At 36.5% G+C, this 22,376-nt stretch overlaps 1 protein-coding gene across 2 annotated transcripts in view; it reads left to right on the forward strand.

The window, feature by feature from the left end:
* DPP10 (dipeptidyl-peptidase 10 (non-functional)) overlaps positions 1–18,445 on the forward strand; it is a 1,131,029-nt gene extending 1,112,584 nt beyond the window's left edge. For both annotated transcript variants that reach the window (XM_006868717.1, XM_006868718.1), the window contains exons 22-26: positions 9,664–9,763; positions 10,059–10,117; positions 10,289–10,361; positions 14,617–14,690; positions 16,293–18,445. In XM_006868717.1, the coding sequence (XP_006868779.1) occupies positions 9,664–9,763; positions 10,059–10,117; positions 10,289–10,361; positions 14,617–14,690; positions 16,293–16,427 (441 nt within the window). In that variant the 3' untranslated portion in view covers positions 16,428–18,445. The remainder of the gene's footprint in view (positions 1–9,663; positions 9,764–10,058; positions 10,118–10,288; positions 10,362–14,616; positions 14,691–16,292) is intronic.
* The last annotated feature ends 3,931 nt before the right edge of the window (positions 18,446–22,376 follow it).

Raw genomic sequence — 22,376 nt, forward strand, 5'->3', positions numbered from 1 at the left:
TTGGTTCTTTTGGCAGCCCATGGGATGTATGAAATATAAATCTAAGAAAATTGGGAATTATAAAAAGTGAAATGGAATGCAAAAAGATCAATATCCTAGGCACTTGTGAGCAGAAGTAGACATGTATTGGCCATTTTGATTTTAATAGTCATATTGTTTACTATGCTAGGAATAAGAACTGATGGCACAATCATAATCACAAACAACATTTCATCATCTATCTTGAAGTGCAATTCTGTCTGTGATAGGATAATGTGCATGTGTAACTTGAGGCCTGAATTTATTTTTCAGTTTATTATTATACAAGGAAAACCAGTTAATACCACAATCATTCCAATTTATGCACTAACCACTAAAGGCAGTGATGATGAAATTGAAGAATTACACCGATTTTTTCAGTCTGACATCGATCAAATATGAACTCAAGATCCAATTATAATTGTTGATTATTGAAACATGAAAGCTGAACACAAAGAGAGAATAAGTAGTTGAAAAGTATTGCACTGGTAATACAAACAATGCTAGAGATTGCGTGATAAGATTTTGCAAGCACAATGACTTATTCATTACAAATACCTTTTTAAACAACATAAATGGTAAGTATACATGCGAGCATCACCAAATGGAATCCATAAGAATTAAATTGACTACATCTATGGAAAGAGATGATAGAAATGCTCAGTATCATCAGCCAAAACAAGGCAAGGAGCTAACTGTGTAACATACCATCAACTGCAAATTTAGGCAGAAGCTGAAGAAAATTAAAACAAATCCATGAGAGCCAAAATGACCTTGGGTATATCTAAACTGAGTTTAGCGACATCTCAAGAACACATGTAATGCATTAAATATTAACAGCTGAACACCAGAAGACTTGTTGGATGACATTATAAGCATCAGAAATGAAGATAGCAAAATGTCACTGAAAAGAAAGAAAAGACCAAAAAATGGATATCACAAGAAACTCTGAAACTTCATCTTGAATGTAGAGAAACAAAAATAACAGAAAGAAATGATGAAGTGAAAGAGTTGAACAGAAAATTTCAAAGGGGCAATTCAAGAAGACAAAGTAAAGTATTATAATGAAATATGCAAAGACTTGGAGTCAGAAAACCAAAAAGGAAGAAAACTGTCAGCATTTTTCAACTGAAAGAACTACAAAATCAATTCAGGCCTCAAGTTGCAATAAAGAAGAATTCTAGGGGCAAGAATGATGCAGAAAACATTAGAAGAAGATGGAAAACACAGAGTTATTGTACCAACAGAATTGGTTGGTGTTCAGCCATTTCAAGAGGCAGTGTAGAAGGTACAAGTCCAAGCTGCACTGAAGGCATTGTCAGAAAAACAAGGCTTCAAAAATTGACAGAATACAAATTGTAATAGTTCAATAAACTGATACAGCACTGAAGGTGCTCACTCATTTATGGCAAGAAATATGGAAGATAGTTGATTGTAAGAGATTCAGATCTGTGCTCATTCCAAATATAGCTGACCCAAGAAATGAGGAAATCAACTAGCAATATCATTATCATGTATGAGCAAACTTTTGCTGAAGATAATTTTAAAAGAAGTTGCAGCAGTGCATCAAAAAGGAGCTGCCAGAAATTAAAGATGGATTCAGAAGAGGTTATGTGAACTGAGGGATTTCATTGTTGATGTCATCAGATGGATCTTGGTTGAAAGTAGAAAATACCAGAAAGATACTTACCTGTGCTTCATTGACTATGCAAAGGCATTCAAATGTGTGGATCATAACAACGGCATGATTTTATCCCTTTACTTTGGACATGTTTTCCGGAAGAGCACCATGCTTGATCACAAAAAAGAGGGAAAACCTCAGATGAGACAGATTGATATAGTGGCAACAAAAATGACAAGAGCAGAACAATTCTGAGGATGGTACATGACTGGGCAGTGTTTCATTCTATTGTACATAAGGTCACTATGAGTCAGAACTGAATTAAAGGCACCTAATGACAATTCATCAAAGGAGCTCTGGTAGCGTAGTGGTTACGAATCGGGCTGCGAACCTTAAGGTCAGCGGTTCGAAACTACCAGTCGCTCCGCGGGAGAAAGATGAGGCTTTCTACTCCCGTAAAGATTTACACCCTCGGAAACCCTGTACAGGGTCGCTATGGGTCGGACCCGACTCGATGGCACTTAACAACAACAACAACAACAATGACAATTCATCATTTATAGTTCTGTGTTTTATCCAGCGAAATAGAGACTCTCAGAATTTGAGACAAATCTGAGCCACTTCTGGGATTTAAAACTTGTGTCACTGTGGGTGAAGCACTGGTCTGCTTATCTAAAGGTCTGTGTGTCTCTATATAAGATGTAGGATAAGCATTGGACTACAGGGTCGCTATGAGGCAGAATGACTAGATGGCACTTAACAACAACGTGAGTCAGAGTTTACTTGATAGCAGTGAGTTTGGATTTTTGGTTAGTTAGCTGAAAAGAAAGAAAACAAATCAGGACTGGATTAAAGAATTATAATATATTTAGCCTCAAAAAATTGACAGCTTTAATATGAAATAATGAAGTATAACAAATTATTTTAGTTATAATATTGATTTGTTGTATATTAAAAGTAATGAGGTCCAGTAAGATTTATGCAAGTCTAAGGCTGAAGGCAGAACTTATTTTATTGACTGTTAATATACCGTTTGGCTATGTTTATGAACTGATTTGAAGAGTAGCTCAAAAATTTGCTTGAAGATTATATAAAAGTGTTGTTGTTGTTGTTAAGTGCTGTCGAGTCGGTTCTGACTTACAGCAACACTGTATGGTTTCCAAGGAGCAGCTGGTGGGTTTGAACTGATAACCTTGTGGTTCACAGTCCATTGCTGATCCAAAGCACCACACCAAAATCCATGGGACCCATGAAATGTCAAATTTTCAATAAAATGACATTCAGCACCCATTTCCCACTTTCATAAATGCTTCTGTCTATTTAATTCAGCTTCTTATATTTGGGTGAATTATATATATAGGGTGGTTGTGGGTCAGTGAGTCAGTTCCAACTCATAGGCACCCTGTATAGGGTTTCTGAGGCTGTAAATTTTTATGAAAGCAGAAAGTGTGACCGCTCTTCCCTGGAGCAACAGGTAGAGATGAGCTGTTTACCTTGTAGTTAGCGGCACATCTCGTAATCCACTATACTACGATGGGTCTCTCTCTCTATTTAATTGTTGATGTTAACTACTATTGAATTTGTTCCAAGTCATAGCAACCTTGCATACAGTTTCCAAAGAGTGACTGGAGAGTTTGAACCACCAATCTTATGGTTAGCTGCCCAGCTGTCCACAGCACCATACCAGAAGTCTCTCTCTCTTTATCCATATATGGTGGTGGCTGTGTGCCATGGAGTCGGTTCCAACTCATAGTGCGAACCTGTACAGAATTTCCGAGGCTGTAAATCATTAAGGAAGCAGAAAGCCTCATCTTTCTCCCGCGGAAAAGCTAGTAGTTTCGAACTGCTGACCTTGCGGTTAGCAGTCTGATCCCTAACCACTACGCTACGATATATATATATGTGTGTGTGAGTATATATATATATATAGGTGTAGTAGGATAATATGCATATGCGTGCAAAGAAAACCAGTTATATGTATACAGACACATACATATATATAATTCCAGGAAGCTTTCCTATCCTCTTTTGTTGTCGTTGTTTAGTGCCGTAGAACAGGTCTGACTCATAGCAACCCTGTACAGAGTTTTGGAGACTGTAAATCATTGTGGGGCCAGAGAGTTTCATCTGTCTCCTGTGAAGCAGCTGGTGGGTTCAAATGGTCGACCTTGTGGTTAGAAATCCAGTGCTTATCCTTTAGAGCCACTACACCCCTTTAAGATCCTTTGTTGTTGTTGTTGTTATTATGAAGTGCTGTCGAGTCGGTTCCAACCCATAGTGACCCCATATAGGGTTTCTGAGGAGTGACTAGTGAGCTTGAACTGCCTTAATTGCAGTTCAAACTGACTTTGCAGTGCATTTACCCACAGTGCCACACAAGGAGTCCTTTAGGTGCACTAAGTGAAAAAATTAAGTAATGAGATATTTAATTAATGTTAAGATAACTAGCAAACAGAAATGACAAAACATTTGTAATTAATGGGAAAATCTAATAACTTGGAACAGAAAATCTTTTAACTGGATGACAGAGCAGCCTACACCAAATATTCTGAATGTTTTAATCTAAGTCAAATAAGTAATATCCACTAATTGACTTCAAAATGAATATGATGACCTTCATTTTTTAAAAAATCAATCTTATAGATAAGTGTTAGTTTGAAAAAATTAATTACTATCTTTACATCAAGCTAACATTTTTAGTCTGATTCTATTCCTCTTCTAGAATATATTTTCTAAGAAGTCTTTCCTGATTTACTTCTGTATTCAAGTGAATAAATATAAAACGGGAGAAATGAAAGTGAGCAATTAAAATGTAATTTATTCTAATTATACCTCTGTTGATTTTCTTTTTAAAAATAGAAGTTATTTCTATGAAATAAATCAAATTAAAGCAGCATTTGGATTTGATTTTTAAATGCTATAGACAGATTTTTTTTCCAAAGGCTTTCACTATCATTAAGTCTTAGAGACTATTTAGTTTCATTAAATCTAAAATTTTCATATTAAAAAAAAGTAAAATATAACTCCTTGAACTGAAGCAGTCTTCGTAACTCTGACTTCACTTTAGAATCACATCATGAGCTCCATCAGATATTCAGTCCAGTGGATTCTGAATAAATTTTCATGGTATGGATTCATATTACTTAACTGTTTTAAAAATGTAGAGAACACAACATTTGCAGTCCTACATTTTTCACTTGTACATGTCATTAAAACAAATTATATCAATTATGTTGTGTGACTCTATCAATTGCCAAATTTGCCATCATACCAAAAACGTCAATGCTACCTAAACAATGATTCCTTCCTTTCCTGCCCTCTGGTCCCTGGTAACCAGTATTAAACTCTAATCTCACATTTGGCCACTCTAGGTATTTTATGTTGTTTAATGCCTTTGAGTCAGTTCTGACTAATAGCGAACCAGTACAGGGTTTCCGAGGTTATACATTTTTGCAGGAGCAGAAAGCCTCAGCTTTCTCCTGTGCGCTTGACTGCCGATCTTGTGGTTCATAGTTCAGTGCTTATCCTTTAGAGCTACCATGTCCTTGCTGTTGTGAAATGCCATTGAGTCGGCTCTGACTGATAGCAAACCTATGTAAGGTTTCTGAGAAGCAGCTGGTGGATTTGAACTGCTGACCTTGTGGTTTACAATCCAGTTAAGTAAGTGAGATCGTACAATTTTTATCTTTTTGTGTCTGACCTATGATGTGCAGCACAATGTTTTCAAAGTTTATCCTTGTTGTATTTTTCTTCATAGCAGAATATGTTCCATTGTAGGTTTGTACCACATTTTCGTTAGTGTAGGGAAGGCTGGCTGGAGCTAGGAAAGCTTTTCTGATTGGCTTAACTATGTTATTATGACATAAGAAATTGCTATTTAAAATATGGACGAATAGCATAAGCATCCCCTGGGAACCTGTCAAAAATGCAAACTCTTAGACTCCACTCAAGATGATTGACTCAGAATCTGCATTTTGCCAAGATTCCTGAGAGATGTGAATGCACTTTCAAGTTAAAAAGCATGGCTCTAGTATATGTCCTGGCGTGGCTCTGTGAGTTAATGCGCCAGACTGCAAAGCCATTTGAACTGCAAGGTTGGTGGTTCAAGCTCACCAGCTGCTCCTTGGAAACCCTATACGGGGTTGCTATGGGTCAGAACTGACTCAACGGTACTTCACAACAACAATCACAAGTATCTGTCCCTCCTTTTGAAAACATCATTCTTCTTGTTTCCTGGAGCTAATCAAACTAACAGTAAAACTGGGATTTAAGACAACAAACTACCACATATAATGATGATTTGTTGATTTATATTACATGTATATAGTTGTTTTGTTTATTAGAATATTTCCTCAACATAGTCAAATTATATAAAAGGTCAGATCATATTCACCTGAAAGTGCTATTGACCGTTGTGGAATGAGGACCAGAGTTAAGTAAACTGTGATGTGGGATGCTATGGGAACTGTTTGAAGGCTCCTGGATGAAGTACCATGCTTCTATGTCCAGTGCAGGCCACTGACACTTCTAGCCTTGAAAAGCACTACTTTTGTTTTACAGTAACTAATTGGGTGTTTTGCATGTGCTTTGCATCTTCCACACTCTATACGTGTGTTAAGGTTTTTAAGACCACTGCTTCCAAATGTTGCTGACTTAACACTTTATCTCTCACAATGTGACTGGGCAAAACCACTTTGCTATGACTTACTTCTATAAATGGCAATTTTATTTATCTCAGTTTCTAATGATTGGGGAAGTATTGCAGGAATTTATGAGGTTATTGTGTGCTAGGGAGTTGATTCCGACTCATAATGATCCTATGTGACCATAAGTTTTTTTTACTGTAATCTTTAGGGAAGCAGATTTCCAAGTCTTTCTACTGCAGAGCTACTGCTGTTGTTGTTAAATGCCGTTGAGTCGGTTCTGACCCACAGTGACCCTGTGTAGGGTTTCCAAGGAGCAGCTGGTAAGCTTGAACTGCCGACCTTGCAGTTCAAACAGCATTGCAGTCTGGCGCATTAAGCCACAAGTTCAAATCACCAAACTTTCTGTTAGCAGCCAAGTGCTTAGCCCTTTGCACCACCAGGACTCCTTAGTTTATGAGTGGCACTTTGGGTTAACGTGCTGAACTTCAAGGTTGGTTTGAATTGCAAGGTTGGCAGTTGAAGCTCACCAGCCACTCCTGGAAACCCTATACAGGGTCACTATGGGTCGGAACCAACGGCTAAATATTCCAGTAGTAAAATCCCACATGTTCTCCACACCTCTTCAATAATTTGTGACTGCATTGTAAATTTTCATGTAGAATTTTAAAATGATGCTCCAAATAAGCATAAATGAAATTCTATGTTTGTCATTTCGAAATTTTTGTTCTATTAAGTCTTGTGTTTGGCACCATAAGATAAGCACTCGACCTCAAAGTTGGTTTGAACTACAAGGTTGATGGTTCAAACTCACCAGCCGCTCCTCAGAAACCCTATACAGGGTCGCTATAAATTGGAACCAACTCAATGGCACCAAACAACAGGAACAAAGTCTTGAATAACCTAAGATTTATCTGGATTTAAATTGGGGTGTGGGGAGGTGGGTGGGGCTTGGTAGGAGTAAGAAGTAGAGTATATTAAGTGTAAGCTTTCCCTTGTTTTGTATGTTGTAAAGTCTACTGAGATTTTTATAATAGGAAACATCTCTACTTAAGTCAGGAATGCTTGTTGCTTACTGAAATAAAGCAGTGCTTAGTGGAACATTTACATCTGTCTGAAATTGTCTATTTTGTCCAAGACATCTTTGTGTTGATATTTAATTGATGATTGCATGTAGGTGTGTTCTCCTGATGGATGTGCTAAAGACTGGAAGTATGAACACAGTTCTCAGTTCGCTGTTTGTATACCCTAGTTCAGTGCCTTTCCAGAAGGACCCCAGGCAGAGGCCATATAGGAGGAGGTTCCACTGGCCACTGTGTTTGTGATGGCGGGACTGATCATGTCCCACCTACCAGGAGGGCAAGAGAACAAGGGAGGACTGCATCCTCTTTGTCTCCCATGTGACATAGGCCGCTGTATCAGTAGTCACTTGCAAAAGCCCAAAATGGCCAAGCCGCTCCATGCCAGGTGACAGCTCGTCTGTTTTTGTTCTCTCTCAGTGCTCCTGTTCAGCTTCTTCTGCCAATCAGCACTCAATCCACCTCTCAGACCTATTTTCTAAGCTCAGTGTCCCAGGACCACCATCTGTGTCTATTTCACTTGCTCTCCCTTATCTTTATTGCAGAGAGTCTGCTCAGTGAATCTTCCTAATCTGCCATCTTGCTTGACTCATCTGGAAATTTTTGAAAAGTAGATTTCATTATGAAGAACTGCATTCTAATTTCTGGTACTAATGGCTGTGTTTTAATAGTTTTTAATACCATCTTACAGAGAATCCTGATATGCAGCAGGATAAAAAAGATTTCCCAGAGTACTACTAAAAAATTATATATATATATATATATAATATATTTATTAGTATACTACAATAGATCATTCTTAGCCCAGCATTGCTATAATTGCTGAAATCTCTGAAACTTTTTAATTCAGATTGTGGGTTTTAAAAGATAATGGACACAGCTGACTTAGTTTTAGGAATTTATTATTATATTTGCTCAAAAATAATGCAAAACAATATTAAAAATGAACTTTAAACTGTTCAAGAGTAGTCTTACTGTGGCTTTGTAGGATAAGTACTGGACCTTGGAAACCCTATAGGGGGTTGCTTTGAGTCAGAGCCAACTGCCAACACTGAATAATAACAGCAGGGGAGAAAAAATAGCCCATCTTTGCATATATAAATATTCTGCTGGTGGCGTGCTGTGGAATCAGTTCCGAATTCTCAGGCTGTAAATCTCTAGGGAAATAGAAAGCCTCGTCTTTTTCCTATAGAGCTACTGGTAGATTTAAATTGATGATTTTTTGGTTTAACAGTCCAGCTCATAATCCACTAAACTATCAGGGCTCTTTATAAATATTCCCAACTCTCTTCATCAAGTCTGAAACAGGAGTGAAAACAAGTCAAAACAAACAGATGATCTATGTGACAGAAATCTATGATATGACAACATGAACAATTTCCGAAGTTCTATCTCCAGGTGGGGATAGGGCACAGAGAATAAAGGAATCTCCTCCTACAATCACGCATGACTAGCAGCAGCAATGGGTCACTTACTCCTGCCATCCCTACGGAAACGGGAAGGGGATTAGTGCAGAAAGGAAATTTTACAGATGTAGCGAACATTAAGGGATATGCTCAGGAAAACTGCTACGAAGTCCTGTACTTTCTGTGCTGCTAGAGGAAATGACCCAAACACCCACTTTCAACAAACAACTTTCATGTTGTTTGGAAACTCCAGCAGTTCAGCCGTCAGAGGTACATGAGGTACTTGAGAAAAACTGTTATCTGAACACTTAAACCTAGACACTAGATGGAATTAGCTCTGCCTGCCTGGAGTCATTCGCAGGCAAAAAGCCTTCAGATTTCAAGCATTAAAGCAAAACAGTGATTGAATTCACCTAACTAGCAATATTATTCATTACATCCCATTTCCTTCCATGTTTAGTTCTCTGGAATTGAAAGCAAAAGGCATATTCATAATGAAGTATTTTAAATTTATATTCTTTTTCTAATTCTACTTAACCTTCACTATTAAATATTTCATTTTTATGTATGTGTATGCATTTTTAGTTTACGGAAAATGATATAAAATTCAATAAAGGCTTTATTTTCCAAACTTAAAATTATTGGGGTTTTTACCTGACTTATAGTATGGAACCAAAATTAAACATCGGACATTTGTTGATACACAATTAATTTATATTTTATATCAGGCTATTACTTGTGAAATCAATTGCCTATATAATACACTCCTCAAATTTTTCACTGGTACAAAGTGATTTTAGTATATAATTTCTTAAATTTGTCATTATAAAACATTCTGATATGTCGACTGCCAAACAGTGATAATTAGTCATTGTTATAAACTTTTATTTTGTCAGGGGTATGGTGGCTATATTGCATCAATGATCTTAAAATCAGATGAAAAGCTTTTTAAATGTGGATCTATAGTGGCACCCATCACAGACATGAAGCTGTATGGTGAGTTTTTTTATCCAGAATGACCTAATTCACTGTCTTGACTTGTGGAACAGAAAATCTCAATGCAGATGAGCACAATTGAGCTTGCCTATCATTATTGTGAAAATGTGAGTTTTTGTTTTCATTTAACTCAAAAGGTTATTAAATTATGATCGTTTTTAGTACTTTATGAACTACTTTATTAAAATGATTTTACTGGGACATGGAAATTAACATTATCTATGAAGAATAAATCATGAAATTCCACAAGGTGGTTTTTAGTTTATTCTAAACTTTTTGTTTTCTTGGATAACAGCTTCAGCATTCTCTGAAAGATACCTGGGTATGCCATCTAAGGAAGAAAGCACTTATCAGGTACAGAATTTTAAAATAATGAATAAAGAAGAATATTTTTGTTCTAAAAAAACTAGTCAAATTACATAGATCTCTCTCTCTCCATATATATATATATATATATATATATATATATATATATATATATATATATATATGTATGTATGTATGTATTTGTACTTTCCTTTACAGGCATCCAGTGTGCTACATAATATTCATGGTTTAAGAGAAGAAAATATACTGGTAATTCATGGGACGGCTGACAGTAAGTATTCCATCTTGTGCTTCTGTTTGATATAATTTGATATTGTACAGTGGGAAATAACGAAAGATTTGCTTAAATGAGGTCTTATAAACCTTCTCAGCAAGAAAATAGAATACAGTGGCACAAAGGAACAGATGCAGACCTCAGATAGTAGGAGGAAGGAATCTCAATACTGAGAAGAGGTTAAATGAACCTGAAAAAAATTTCAGTGATTTATATCTGTACTGGTCACTTGTGATTCTTGAACACTTGAAAAGTAGCTAGTGTGAGTGAGGAACTGAATTTTTCAATGTTTTTAATTTAATTACTTTAATTTAAACAGTCACATGTGGGCAGGAGCTGTCCTATCATTCTGAACAGATCAAGTGGCCACTTGTCTGGAAGATAATAGTAGAGCAAAAATATATCAATAGTAAGGTGAAATTCTGATAAGACAACTCACTTCAATGGATTAAAATACAGTTCTTTTAAAAAGCCATTTTTATAATGCTACCCATTTTATTTATCATTTTACACATTGGAAATGCATGTGATTGGTGTTGTTGTTGTCAAGTGTCTTTGAGTTGGGTCCAACTTACAGTGACCCTGTCTACGGTTTCTGAGAAGCTATTGGTGAATTTGAACCAGCAATCTTATGATTCAAACCGACCTTGCATTATCCAGCAGCACAATTATAAATACTATTATTTTATATTAACCCAAAGTTTTAGGACTCAAATCATATTTTTATTATCTTAGGTGGTACCTTACAATAGGATGCAAAATATTTATAGCCCCATTCATAGATAAGAAAAGTAAACTTCAAGGCAAGAAGAAAAAGTGATTTACCCAAGGCCATCTGGTGTGGTGCTGTAGGATAAGCATTAGACTGCAAGGTGGGTAGTTCAAACTCAGAAGCTGTTCCTTCGATACCCTATTCAGGCTCTCTCTGAGTTGGTACCAATTCAACGGTACACAGTAACAACAACAACCTGGCAAGTAAGCAAGGGAGTCATAGTCTTGAATCAATATTTCGTACATTTGAAACTTGTTTTCACTGAATCACACTGCCCTACCTTAATATATTTAGCTTACTTTACAGACAAAAAATTGCTAAGACATTCCCATTATCAAAATTATTATATAACTATTTCCAGAAGTTAGTCTCAACCATGTCAGGCAATATTGAGATTATACCCTACATGCATATTGTTATAAATAAATGATTGAATAAATAAATGTGGGATAAAAGGTAACTAACTTTCCCTTAACAGAATAATTCAAATGTTTTATCTAGATATTTCCCTCCAAGGAGCCAGTGTTTCTCTCTCTTTCCTACCCTTGAGTTTGGGCTGCACTTACTAAATTTCTCCTAAAGGAATACTGTATGGAAAGTGAGTAATTAGAAAGTTTACACAAAGAAACCAAATGTACACTCTTTCAGACAGTTGATCCAGGCTAACAGGAACAGTGATGAGTCATGTTGACCACAAGTACCCTTTGATATGATAGAATGAGAATAGCACTTTATCTCAGTGGTCTTCCTCCCAAAAGTCTAACCTTGAGAAACACATCCGACAAAACCAAACTGAACTTCCTACAAAATAACTGACCGTAATCATCAAAACAGTCAAAAGTCATCAAAATAAGGACAATCTGAGAAACGCAGACCACTTTAAAGGCACATGGCAAATGTACTTTGGTAACCTGCATGTTGTTGTTAAGGGCTATTGAGTGGACTCTGACTCTTGGTGGTGGTTGGTGGTTATGTGCCGTGGAGTCAGTTCTGACTCATAGTGACCCTGGACAGGGTTACCGAGGCTGTAAATCTTTACGGGAGCAGAAAGCCTCATCTTTCTCCCACAGAATAGCTGGTAGTTTTGAACTGCCGACCTTGTGGTTAGCAGCCTGATTCATAACCACTATGCTACCAGAGCTCCTTGTGACTCATAGAGACCCTGATTAAAGGGTTTTCTAAGAGTGGCTGGTTTTTAACCAGTTATCTTGAGGTAAGCAGTCTAGTGTTTATCCTACAATGCCATACCAGGACCCTTAATGTACCAAAAGAAAACATAAAAAATCGTGGAGATCGGCTGAGGGATACATGGGAACTTTGCTTGCTATCTTTGCTAATTTTCTGAAAATTTAAAAATAAAAAATGAAATGATTTTATAATATAGGATTTAGATACTTTACCAATTATTTTCTTAGTGAAAAATAATAAAAATGAGCAGAAACTTTGAAGGACAGTTGTTGTTGTTAAGTGTTGTTGAGTCAGTTCTGACTCGTAGGGACTCTATATAGCATTTCAGGGCTGGTGAGTGTGAACCTCTGATCTTGCAGTTGAGTGCTTATCTTATAGTGCCACACCAGGATAGGAGAACTTAGTTTTAACATATTAAGACCTTACATTCATGCATTCGTGTGAATAGTCATGAAAACAAGCTACGTATCATCAAGTCAATTCCTGGTGATGCCCTGCATTGCAGAGTAGGATGGCAAACCTTAACGTTTTCAGAGCTGTTACCTTCCAGAAGCAGACTGCCAGACCTTTCCTCAAGGTGCCTCCAGGTGGGCTCAAACTGCAAACCTTTTGGTTAGTAGTTGTATGCATAACAGTTTATACCATCCAAGGTAACCTAAATAGTAATAAGCAGTGATGCGTAAATTCTGACTACTTGTTAGGAAGATGGGCTAAAAGTGGTTAATAATATATTATTTGTTCCTCACATAAATTTTATATAGTCAGAATTTTTACTTTTCTTACTTAACAGATTGGAAAATAAAAATGTGTTGAATTTACGTAACTTGCTAAAAATCACAGTAATATTGAAAAAGGGATTTGAATCCAGATACTGAAACTTTTATTCACTCTACTCTGAACAAATAAATTATATTTAAGGTTAAACTACATTTAGACATCACCCTAAAGCATATATTAAGGGTATTTCAAATGTCTCTGTCAATATGCTGTAGCTATTAAAGCAAACCATGTCATTCCTATCTGACTTACTCAGTAAGAGTTTTAGTGCTCCCTCACCTCCTGACAGAATGCAAAGGGAGATTCAGACTACTTTTACTGGAAGCATGTATGTTTTCACACAGGCACACGAATGCATGTACACACACATGTACAAACACTATGTTATGGGCTTGTGGGATTATAGGTTCTTGATGAACTGTAATGCTATCCTTATTAATATTACCTTTAAAAATTGCCAGCAAATCATTTCACTCAGACAATTAGACTTATAATAGCCATGTCTAGGAAGGAACACATTACAAATGAATGCTATAGGGACAGTCTTACTTTAGTTACTGATACCAGTATAGAGGGCGCCTCATGGCATGGTAGTTTAAGCACACAGCTGCTAACCGAATGGTCAGTGGTTTGAACATACCAGCTACTGTGGAAGAAAAATGTGTAGTCTGCTGCTGTAAAGATTTACAATCTTGGAAACCCTATGATGTACCACAAGGTCAGCTGATCAAACCCACCAAGCCACTCCTTGGAAATCCTGTACACGATCTCTGTGAGTCAGAATCAACTTGACAACACTTAACAGCAACAAGAACAACAACCCAATAAAGTAAATCTAAATATCATCGTTCACCTTACCAAATATGCGGAGGGCCAGAGAAAAAGAAGAAGACCACCAGCGAGATGGGTTGGCAAAGTGGCAGCATCAATGGGCTCAAGCATGGCAACAATTGTGAGGTTGGCCCAGGACTGGGCAGTGGTTTGTTCTGTTGTGTACAGGGTTGTTACGAGTCAGTACTGACTCGACAGCCCCTAACAACAACAGCAACAAATATCATCCTAAATAGTAAGTAGAAGTTTACTGGTAGTTCCTGTTTTAATTTTTATTTATAAGGTGCAGATCAACATTTTAATCAGCATCCTGGCCATTGACTTTCTAGTTAACCCTGGATACCATTATTTTAAATGTGTTGTTGTCGTTGTCGTTAGGTGCCATTGAGTTGGTACCGACTCATAGCGATCTTATGCACAGCAGAACGAAACACTGCCTGATCCTAGGCCAACCTCATTACTGTTGCCACACTTGATTCCATCAATGCTGCCCCTTGGCCATTCCATCTCATTGGGGGTCTTCCTCTTTTTCTCTGCCTGCACCTTACCGAACATGATATCCTTCACATAGCATATGTAAAATAAAACAGTCAATGTTTTTGAAAGCAATGGTATATTAAAAAAAAGAAAATCTGGTCCTAGTAAATTTATTTCATTCAAATATCATAACTTAATTTCTTGCAGCAAAAGTTCATTTCCAACATTCTGCAGAATTAATCAAACACCTAATAAAAGCTGGATTGAATTATACAATGCAGGTAAGTAGTTTCTCAGAAGAATGTATCTTTCTACTTTGGTCTTTTGGTTGCAAGGAGCATGCTTGGGTCTCTCGGCAATAGCCCCTTGATCAAGAAGAAGAAGGGCTAAGCTCTGTAGTGACTTGCATCTTTATAGCATAAGTCTCTTTCTTTGAACTTGAGTCAGACATTCAACTTTAGTGAGTTTATAAAACAGATATTTAAAATCAGATCCTCTCAGTTGATTAAGGAAAATGTTTTAGCCGACAGCGACATCTGATCTCCATGCTTTAGGACCACCTCTTCCACTGCCCATTGTGTTAACTGTCATCCCCCTCTGTCTTAACCTCTACACTACTCCACCTACCCCCACTGATGGTGTTATTTTTCATCATGTTTTTGAAATATCAGAGACTGTGTTCTTTCTTCCTAATTGTTTTGAGAATGTGGATCAGTTAGTGTAGTACAAGTAGATTGTATGAACTCTTTTGAAAATGTCTTCTCAAAATAGTAACCATATTATTATAATGAATATATTTTTATTTCTTGCCTTGTGACTTCTCTTATCTTTTCTATCTTTTCATCAAACTTATCTTAGAAGGTCAGAAAAGGTGTTTCAGAAAAATATTATAAGAAATGATCAAACATCAAACATCATTTACATTCAACCACATTTGTAAATATTTGTCAAGAACTTTCTGATACAATGAGTGACCACTATTTTCAGATGGGTCAATTGTTATTAAGTGCTGTCAAGTCAGTTAAGACTCATAGCAAGCCTATATAGGGCTTCGGAGGAGTGGCTGGTTAGCTAGAATGGCACACCTTGTGGTTCAAACCAACTTTGCAGTCTAGCGCATTAATGCACAGTGCCACACCAGGATTCCAGAAGATGAGTTGAAGGGTTTGCTTTATACAGTGGGAGCTTACAGTCTGGGAGGAGGGGTGGAAGGAGTCCTGGAAATGAAAAACATTAAGTATATTTCCTCAACATCTAGAAGAACTTACATATCTAATGTACAAAGTACCAGGATTAGGCAACAAAAGATGAAAATATAGAGATTAATATGTGAAGGGCCAGACACTGTGTTAAAGAGTATGGGATTTTATCCAAAGACCAATTAAGGATCATTTAAAATGTTTTCACTGATGTTAATTGCCCCAGATTCAGTTCCAACTCAGAGCAATCTTGTATAGGGTTTCTGAGGAGCAGCTGGTGGATTTTAACTGTCGACCTTGCAGTTCAAACTGACCTTGCTGTCCAGTGTTTATCCTACAATGCTGCACCAGGACTCCAGTTTCAACTGAGAGTTTATGTAATCCTATTTGTACTTTAATAACAAATCAGTAATGCCATTTATCTTGGAAAGGATACGAACAGAGAAAAGCCTTTGTTTACCTATTTATTTTCGCCAATGAGTTTTACCTTAAATTTAAACAACAGAACAAATTAAAGAAAAAAAAAATCTGTGGTTAATCAAATCTTGACTATGAATTAGGTGAAAGTTTTGTTAGATACCTTTTCCTACAGTTCCTGTCATTGGGGCTAAAAGAATGAACACTAAAGGAAAGTAGAAGAGCTGTCTTGGTAACTTGTAATTTCTTTTCCCATCCACATCTTAGGTCTACCCAGATGAAGGTCATAACCTATCTGAAAAGAGCAAGTATCACCTCTACAGCACAATCCTTAGATTCTTCAGAGATTGTTTAAAGGAAGAAATACCTGTGTTACCACAAGAACCAGAAGAAGATGAATAATAGACCCTATTTATATTGTACTGAAGTGAATATATTGAGGCTCAATGAAACCTAACCAAGAGACTGTAATATTGCAGATGCTTGAGAATTTCAAGGGCAGCTTAAGGAGATGACACGGGAACAGCACACTCCTCAGAGACAATAAATTAGAATTTGAATACAGAGGTCCAAGTCTACTGTATTACCAAGGGTGCAGAATCTCTTTCTTTGTAGACAAAAGGTCAAAGGGTTGGTTCCCTGGGAGAGATTAGTTTTGCATTAAAGTAGAAAACACTGCATGTTTTCTTTTGTTATTCCCCTGTTCTATAGTTTGTTCTATAAGTAGTTGCTCTCCTTTTAATTTCTAGAGCCATCATTATCTTTGCATATGATGCACAACTTATCAAGACAATAATGGTCCCTGACCTCTGATGGTTGAGCTGCAGTCTAACACTTTACTGTACCCTTTACAATAAGTGCAATTCTTTCATTGTCTATTATTATGCTTATGAAAATGTTCAGTTAATAAAAACACAGAGTATTTTATGTAATTTCTGTTTTAAAAAAGGCATTATTAAATGGGTCCAAGGACATGTAGAAATACGGATTTCAGCACCTTCTGAAGTTCAGTCACTGGTCAGAAAATAGATACAATATCTTTAAATTAGCACACAAGTGTTTGCCTCACAATATATATACACACAGGTGTGCATATGCAGTCTCTAAAACTCTTTACATGTTATTCATGTGCAAAGGATACAATTTTGATGAATTAGATGCGATGCTCTTTTACAGACTATAATGGATGCTTTGTTAAATGAGCCAAATTATGACGACACATTTTTTCAATTCGAATTCTAGCTATTGCTTTCCTATAAATGCTTGGGTTGTGTTTGGTATTGTTTTTAGTGGTTAATAGTTTTCTAGTTGCAATTTAATTTTTTTGGATATGATACCTTGTCACATGTAAATTAGATACTTAAATATTAAATTATAGTTTCTGATAAAGAAATTTTGTTAACAATACAATGCCACTGAGTGCTATTTTGCTCTTTTAGTGGAGAAGGCTTTTTTAAAAATAGTCTTTTAACTTCTCTCTGTCAATGCAGAATCAATTCTCATTTTTATTGAAAAAGCAAAGAATTTGATTATTTCATTTGACAGTTTTTATTTAGTATTCATGCCTATCCAATGCATCTGTTACTGTTTAATTTACATTCTTCTGGTGAGAATAAGAAATGAGTAATTTTTATCCATTGGCCAAAAAAATTTCAAATAGCAGCATTTGCTGTTTATTTTGAATAGAAGGCAAAAATACATCAATTCCTGTACTATGTTGACTTGCAGTAGTGAGTAACTTGAAAGTGAAAAATAAACCTGACTGTATGAAGTCAATGTAAATCATGAGAATATTAACTTTGATGACTTAAGTCCAAGAGGCTCTTCTTGCTTCAATTAAGAGATCTTCCAGAAGATATCCAAAAGTGTGTAATTACCCTTTGACGTTCAAATAAACCTAGAGAGTAAATCATGTTTTTGTGGTTGTAGGAAAGGCTAGATTACCATGATGTCAGAACAACAAGAGGGACCTCGAAACTTTTCAGAATTTGTTTATCATGCACCCGTTTTATGGAAGGACCAACAAACAAACCTGAAGGTTTAGAAACATGAGTATCATATTGGGTAGTCAACATGTCTCCTAGACACTTTGCAGTTGTAGCTTCACTGCCCCTTTTGGTTCAGTTTGAAGTGGTAACTTTCTCTCTTTTGACAAACCATTTCAGATCTTTTTCACAAATGGTAAACATTTTTTTAAAACAAAACAAGTTGTAACATTTACTTGGAAAATTTTGCCTATTTTATTAAGATGGAAATTTCTTTTTAGTTTGATTTGGTGTCCAACTGAAGCTTTTTAATCAATATTTTAAACTTGAGCCACTAGATTTTTTTATGATACAATAATTATGCTGTCTGAAAAATGTGGTTTTATTGGATGTCTATTTGAGTAACATTTTAAAAAAGGATTTACTTCTTCCTGTTCATTATTTCTTTTGTTTTATTATCATCACCAGTGTTTATCTATTTTTCAGTTAATTTAATACAATTTCTAATGTGACTTACGTTTGTCTGGAGCCCACTTTGACCTTAAAGACTACACATGACTCAAATCAAGACATATTGTATAGTCAGAAGAAGAAAAATTTTCATGCCCATGAGTCTTTGAGTTTTCATAATCAGGCAATTTTGAGAAAGGGAATGTTTACCAACAAGTAGTCACCAAATATGAAAGGAATCATGAAATAGAATTATTTCCTTTATACACTTATCCTTGGTTATATCTCCATTTCTTCACATGCAAACATGCATTTCCAGAGTTCCCTAGGTAATGGTAGAATCCATGCATGGTTCCATTCCCAGACAATGCACCTCATGGTCAGACACCACCCGTCTGTCAGTGGAGGTTTGCATGTTGCAATGATGCTGAGCAGGTTTTAACACAGGTTCGAGACTAAAATGGACTAGGATAAAGGCCTGGGAATACCCTTCAAAAAATCAGCCAATGAAAAACTTATGATTCATAATGTCTGATTAGCAACCAAACATGGAGATGGCTCAGGATGGGACAGCCTTTGATATACTTGTGAGTACTTGTGAGTCAGAGACTCACTCAGAGCTAACAAAAACAAAGAGTTCCCTGGTAACCTGGTAGCAAGCTTGACATGCATTTGTTTTTCTTTTAAAGTTAAGCCAAAAAATGTTTTCAATAAAATAATCAACTTTAAACGATCCACAGAGATGAACTTTTTAAAAGTATTCTTGAAAGGGAAAGTATTATTTTTCACTTCAATTGCTTCCATGAAGGAATATCCTAGTATAGTTCTTGTTGTTACGTGCTGTCAAGTTGGTTCTAACTCATAACACTCCTATATAGGGTTGTGTGTGTGTTGTGTTAAGTGCCACTGAGTTGATTTTGACTCATAGCAACCCTGTATAGGGTTTCTGAGGAGAAGTTGGTGGGTTTGAACTTCTGACCTTGTGGGTCTCAGTCCAGTGCTGATTCTACAGCGCCACACCAGGAGTCAGAGACTGAGAAATTATACTTAATGTTTTGAGTTTCCTGACAGGACTAGAGGAAGGGAAGCTCCTCAAAACACAACTTTAAGTTCTCTCTAAGAATATGTCTGCTGTTTGGTGTGGATATTTTGAATAGAAGTCATCACTGAGGCCTCACACATACCAGTTGTGGGTCTATTTGAATGCTGTGTCTTTTCCTACATAGGTCTTTCCTTACAGAGAGTTATCTAAGCCATTGTCCTTCAAATGGTGAGTATTTAAACAAAAGTACATGGGAACCAATTTCTCAAAACTTTAGGTTAACTGAAGGTCCATGGTGTCTATGAATAATCATGTATAATATACTTATTTGTCTTTTCACACCTCATCTGAACACATTTGTATTCTGTGGTAACTAGCTTTGCATAATATAATCTGACCCCTCTGCTTCACTAGATTTCACTTTTGCTCTGAGGATTCAATGATTCCAATGCCAACCACCTTCTAGAACCAACCAACTCGTTACTGGCATACAGTAACCTACGTTAACATTCATTGAAACTTAATTACTGGAAGTCAGGAACAAGTGTCCGGCCCCCTTTTTCCTTCTCCTGTATATTCTACACTGGACTTTGAGAAGTCAATGGGCCCCAGTTGCCCATAACTGCATTCCCTTCTCTTTCACTCTTCCCATTTAACTCGTCTAAACTCTGTAAACCTCTTCTCCAGAATAACTTCCCCAAATTAACTACATCTGTAGCAACTGTTGACTTAGGTTCTGCTTTCAGGGGAAACCCTTCTTTTCCATGGTGTTTACCACTATGAATATTATCATAAGAAAAAATAAAATGAGAATAAGGAAATCATAGTCAGGTTTGAATAAGGCATTTCTACCTAAGATTTATGGGCACACATGTACTAAATGAATTATCAAATTCAATCTTCACACATACCCTGAAAAAGACAGTATTATTCTCATTTTACAGATATAGATATTGAGTCTCAGAGAAGTAACTTGCTCAAGGTTGCATAAATTTTGTTGTTCTTAAGTGCCTTTGAATTGGTTCCAGCTCATAGCGTCCCTGCACAGGGTTTCCAAGGAGTAGCTGGTGAGCTTGAATCTCCAACCTTGCAGTTCAAACCAACTTTGCAATCCAGCACATTAATCCATCGTACCACATAAAAAATTCTAACTCTATCCAACTTAAAAGTTCACATTCTCAGCTTCTCTGCTCTACAAGCCCCCTAAAGAGGATGTATGATTAAGCCTGTTCACTCCATCTGAAAAAGGATTCTGAATATATAAACACATAGTTCCAGATACTTTTAAGAATCATTTGATGGGGATGCTAAAAAGTATATGACACTGAAGCTGTGTTGGAACATACATGAGTTCCCTAATGTTAAAAGGACAAATGAGATATTAAAATATGGGGTGTTTATTTAATTTTTGATTTGAGGTTTTGGGTTTTGGTTTTTTCTTGAAAATATAGAGTTCTTTCTGTCCATGAATGATATCCCTGGGAAGTCATTAGTAAGACTCCTGTCTCTAGCATTATACTATATGTCAAGAAGCATCCATTTACTGCAAAATCACTGCGTTAACCAAAGCATGCAAACATGGGAACCTGATCAATCTTCCAAAACTACAAAATAAATAAATAAATGCCAATAAATAAATAAATACCTGACCAATCTTCCAAAAAATACAAAATAAATAAATAAAAGTGAAGGAGCTCTGGTAGCATAGTGGTTATGAATAGGGCTGCGAACCTCAGGGTCAGCAGTTCAAAACACCAGCTGCTCCACGGGAGAAAGATGAGGCTTTCTGCTCCCGTAAAGATTTGCAGCCTCAGAAACCCTGTCCAGGGTCGCTATGAGTCAGAACCAACTCCAGGGCACATAACAACAACAAGGGTGTTTAGGAACAAAGACTCAAATATACAACCACTAATCCAGAAAGCATTTTGTAATATTTAGTCACAACAGGCAGAATAATCGTTCACGAAAATCACATCAACTCCCAATTTTCTACAACGAAGAAAGAGTGCTTACCATCACCACTGATCAGATCAGTTGACAACAGTCTTATTTTGTTTGGCAATATTCCATTAAGAGTAGGGGAAATAACTTGTAAATTCATAAGTGTCTTCCCTCACAAAATAAGGCAGACACACTTAAAAAGTAAATGTAGTCAATTTTGATTTTTTTTTTTTGCTTCAAAATACATTTAAGATCATCTAGTACAAGCATGGCGTCCTGGTGTAGTACTGCAGGATAATGTGCTGAGCTTCAAGGTCAGCAGTTCAAACCCACCAGCTACTCCTTGGAAATCCTATATAGGGTTGCTATGGGTCGGAACTGACTGGATGACACTTAGCAACAACATTACAAGCATCACAGGTCTTTGATACTGAAACTGAGTATACTAGGAAATATTAGGAATGCCACCTGGCTGATGACAACAGGCTGCCCTTTTCTATCAGGTCTCACATTGTGTGAACTATGCAAATTACGGTTGGTGTCTATAAGTCTTGAGGATACTTGATTCCTTATCAGTGATTGGCTTCATAGAAAAGAACTTCAGTACCTCCTAAGTACCTCAAGCTGTGCTAGGCATTTTACCTTTAATTTTTATTTAATCTTCAAATAAACCATGCAATATATTTGGCAATGATCCTTGATGAAGAAATCAAGATTCAGATTTTAAATAATTTTGTTCATCAGGCTCTATCAGTATGTGAACGATAGAACCAGAATTTGAACTCAGACTTTGATTATCTCAAAGCAGTAAACATAACCATGCATTTTTAACTGGTGAATCCTAATGTTCATCTTGCATACTCGGACTACAAGTTCTAAGTCAACTTACAAGCCCCTCTCTATTAAGTGTTCTCATTTAAGATGCTTCTGGCT

This window comes from Chrysochloris asiatica, unplaced genomic scaffold (assembly GCF_000296735.1).
Source record: "Chrysochloris asiatica unplaced genomic scaffold, ChrAsi1.0 scaffold00123, whole genome shotgun sequence".
Lineage (NCBI taxonomy): Eukaryota > Metazoa > Chordata > Mammalia > Afrosoricida > Chrysochloridae > Chrysochloris > Chrysochloris asiatica.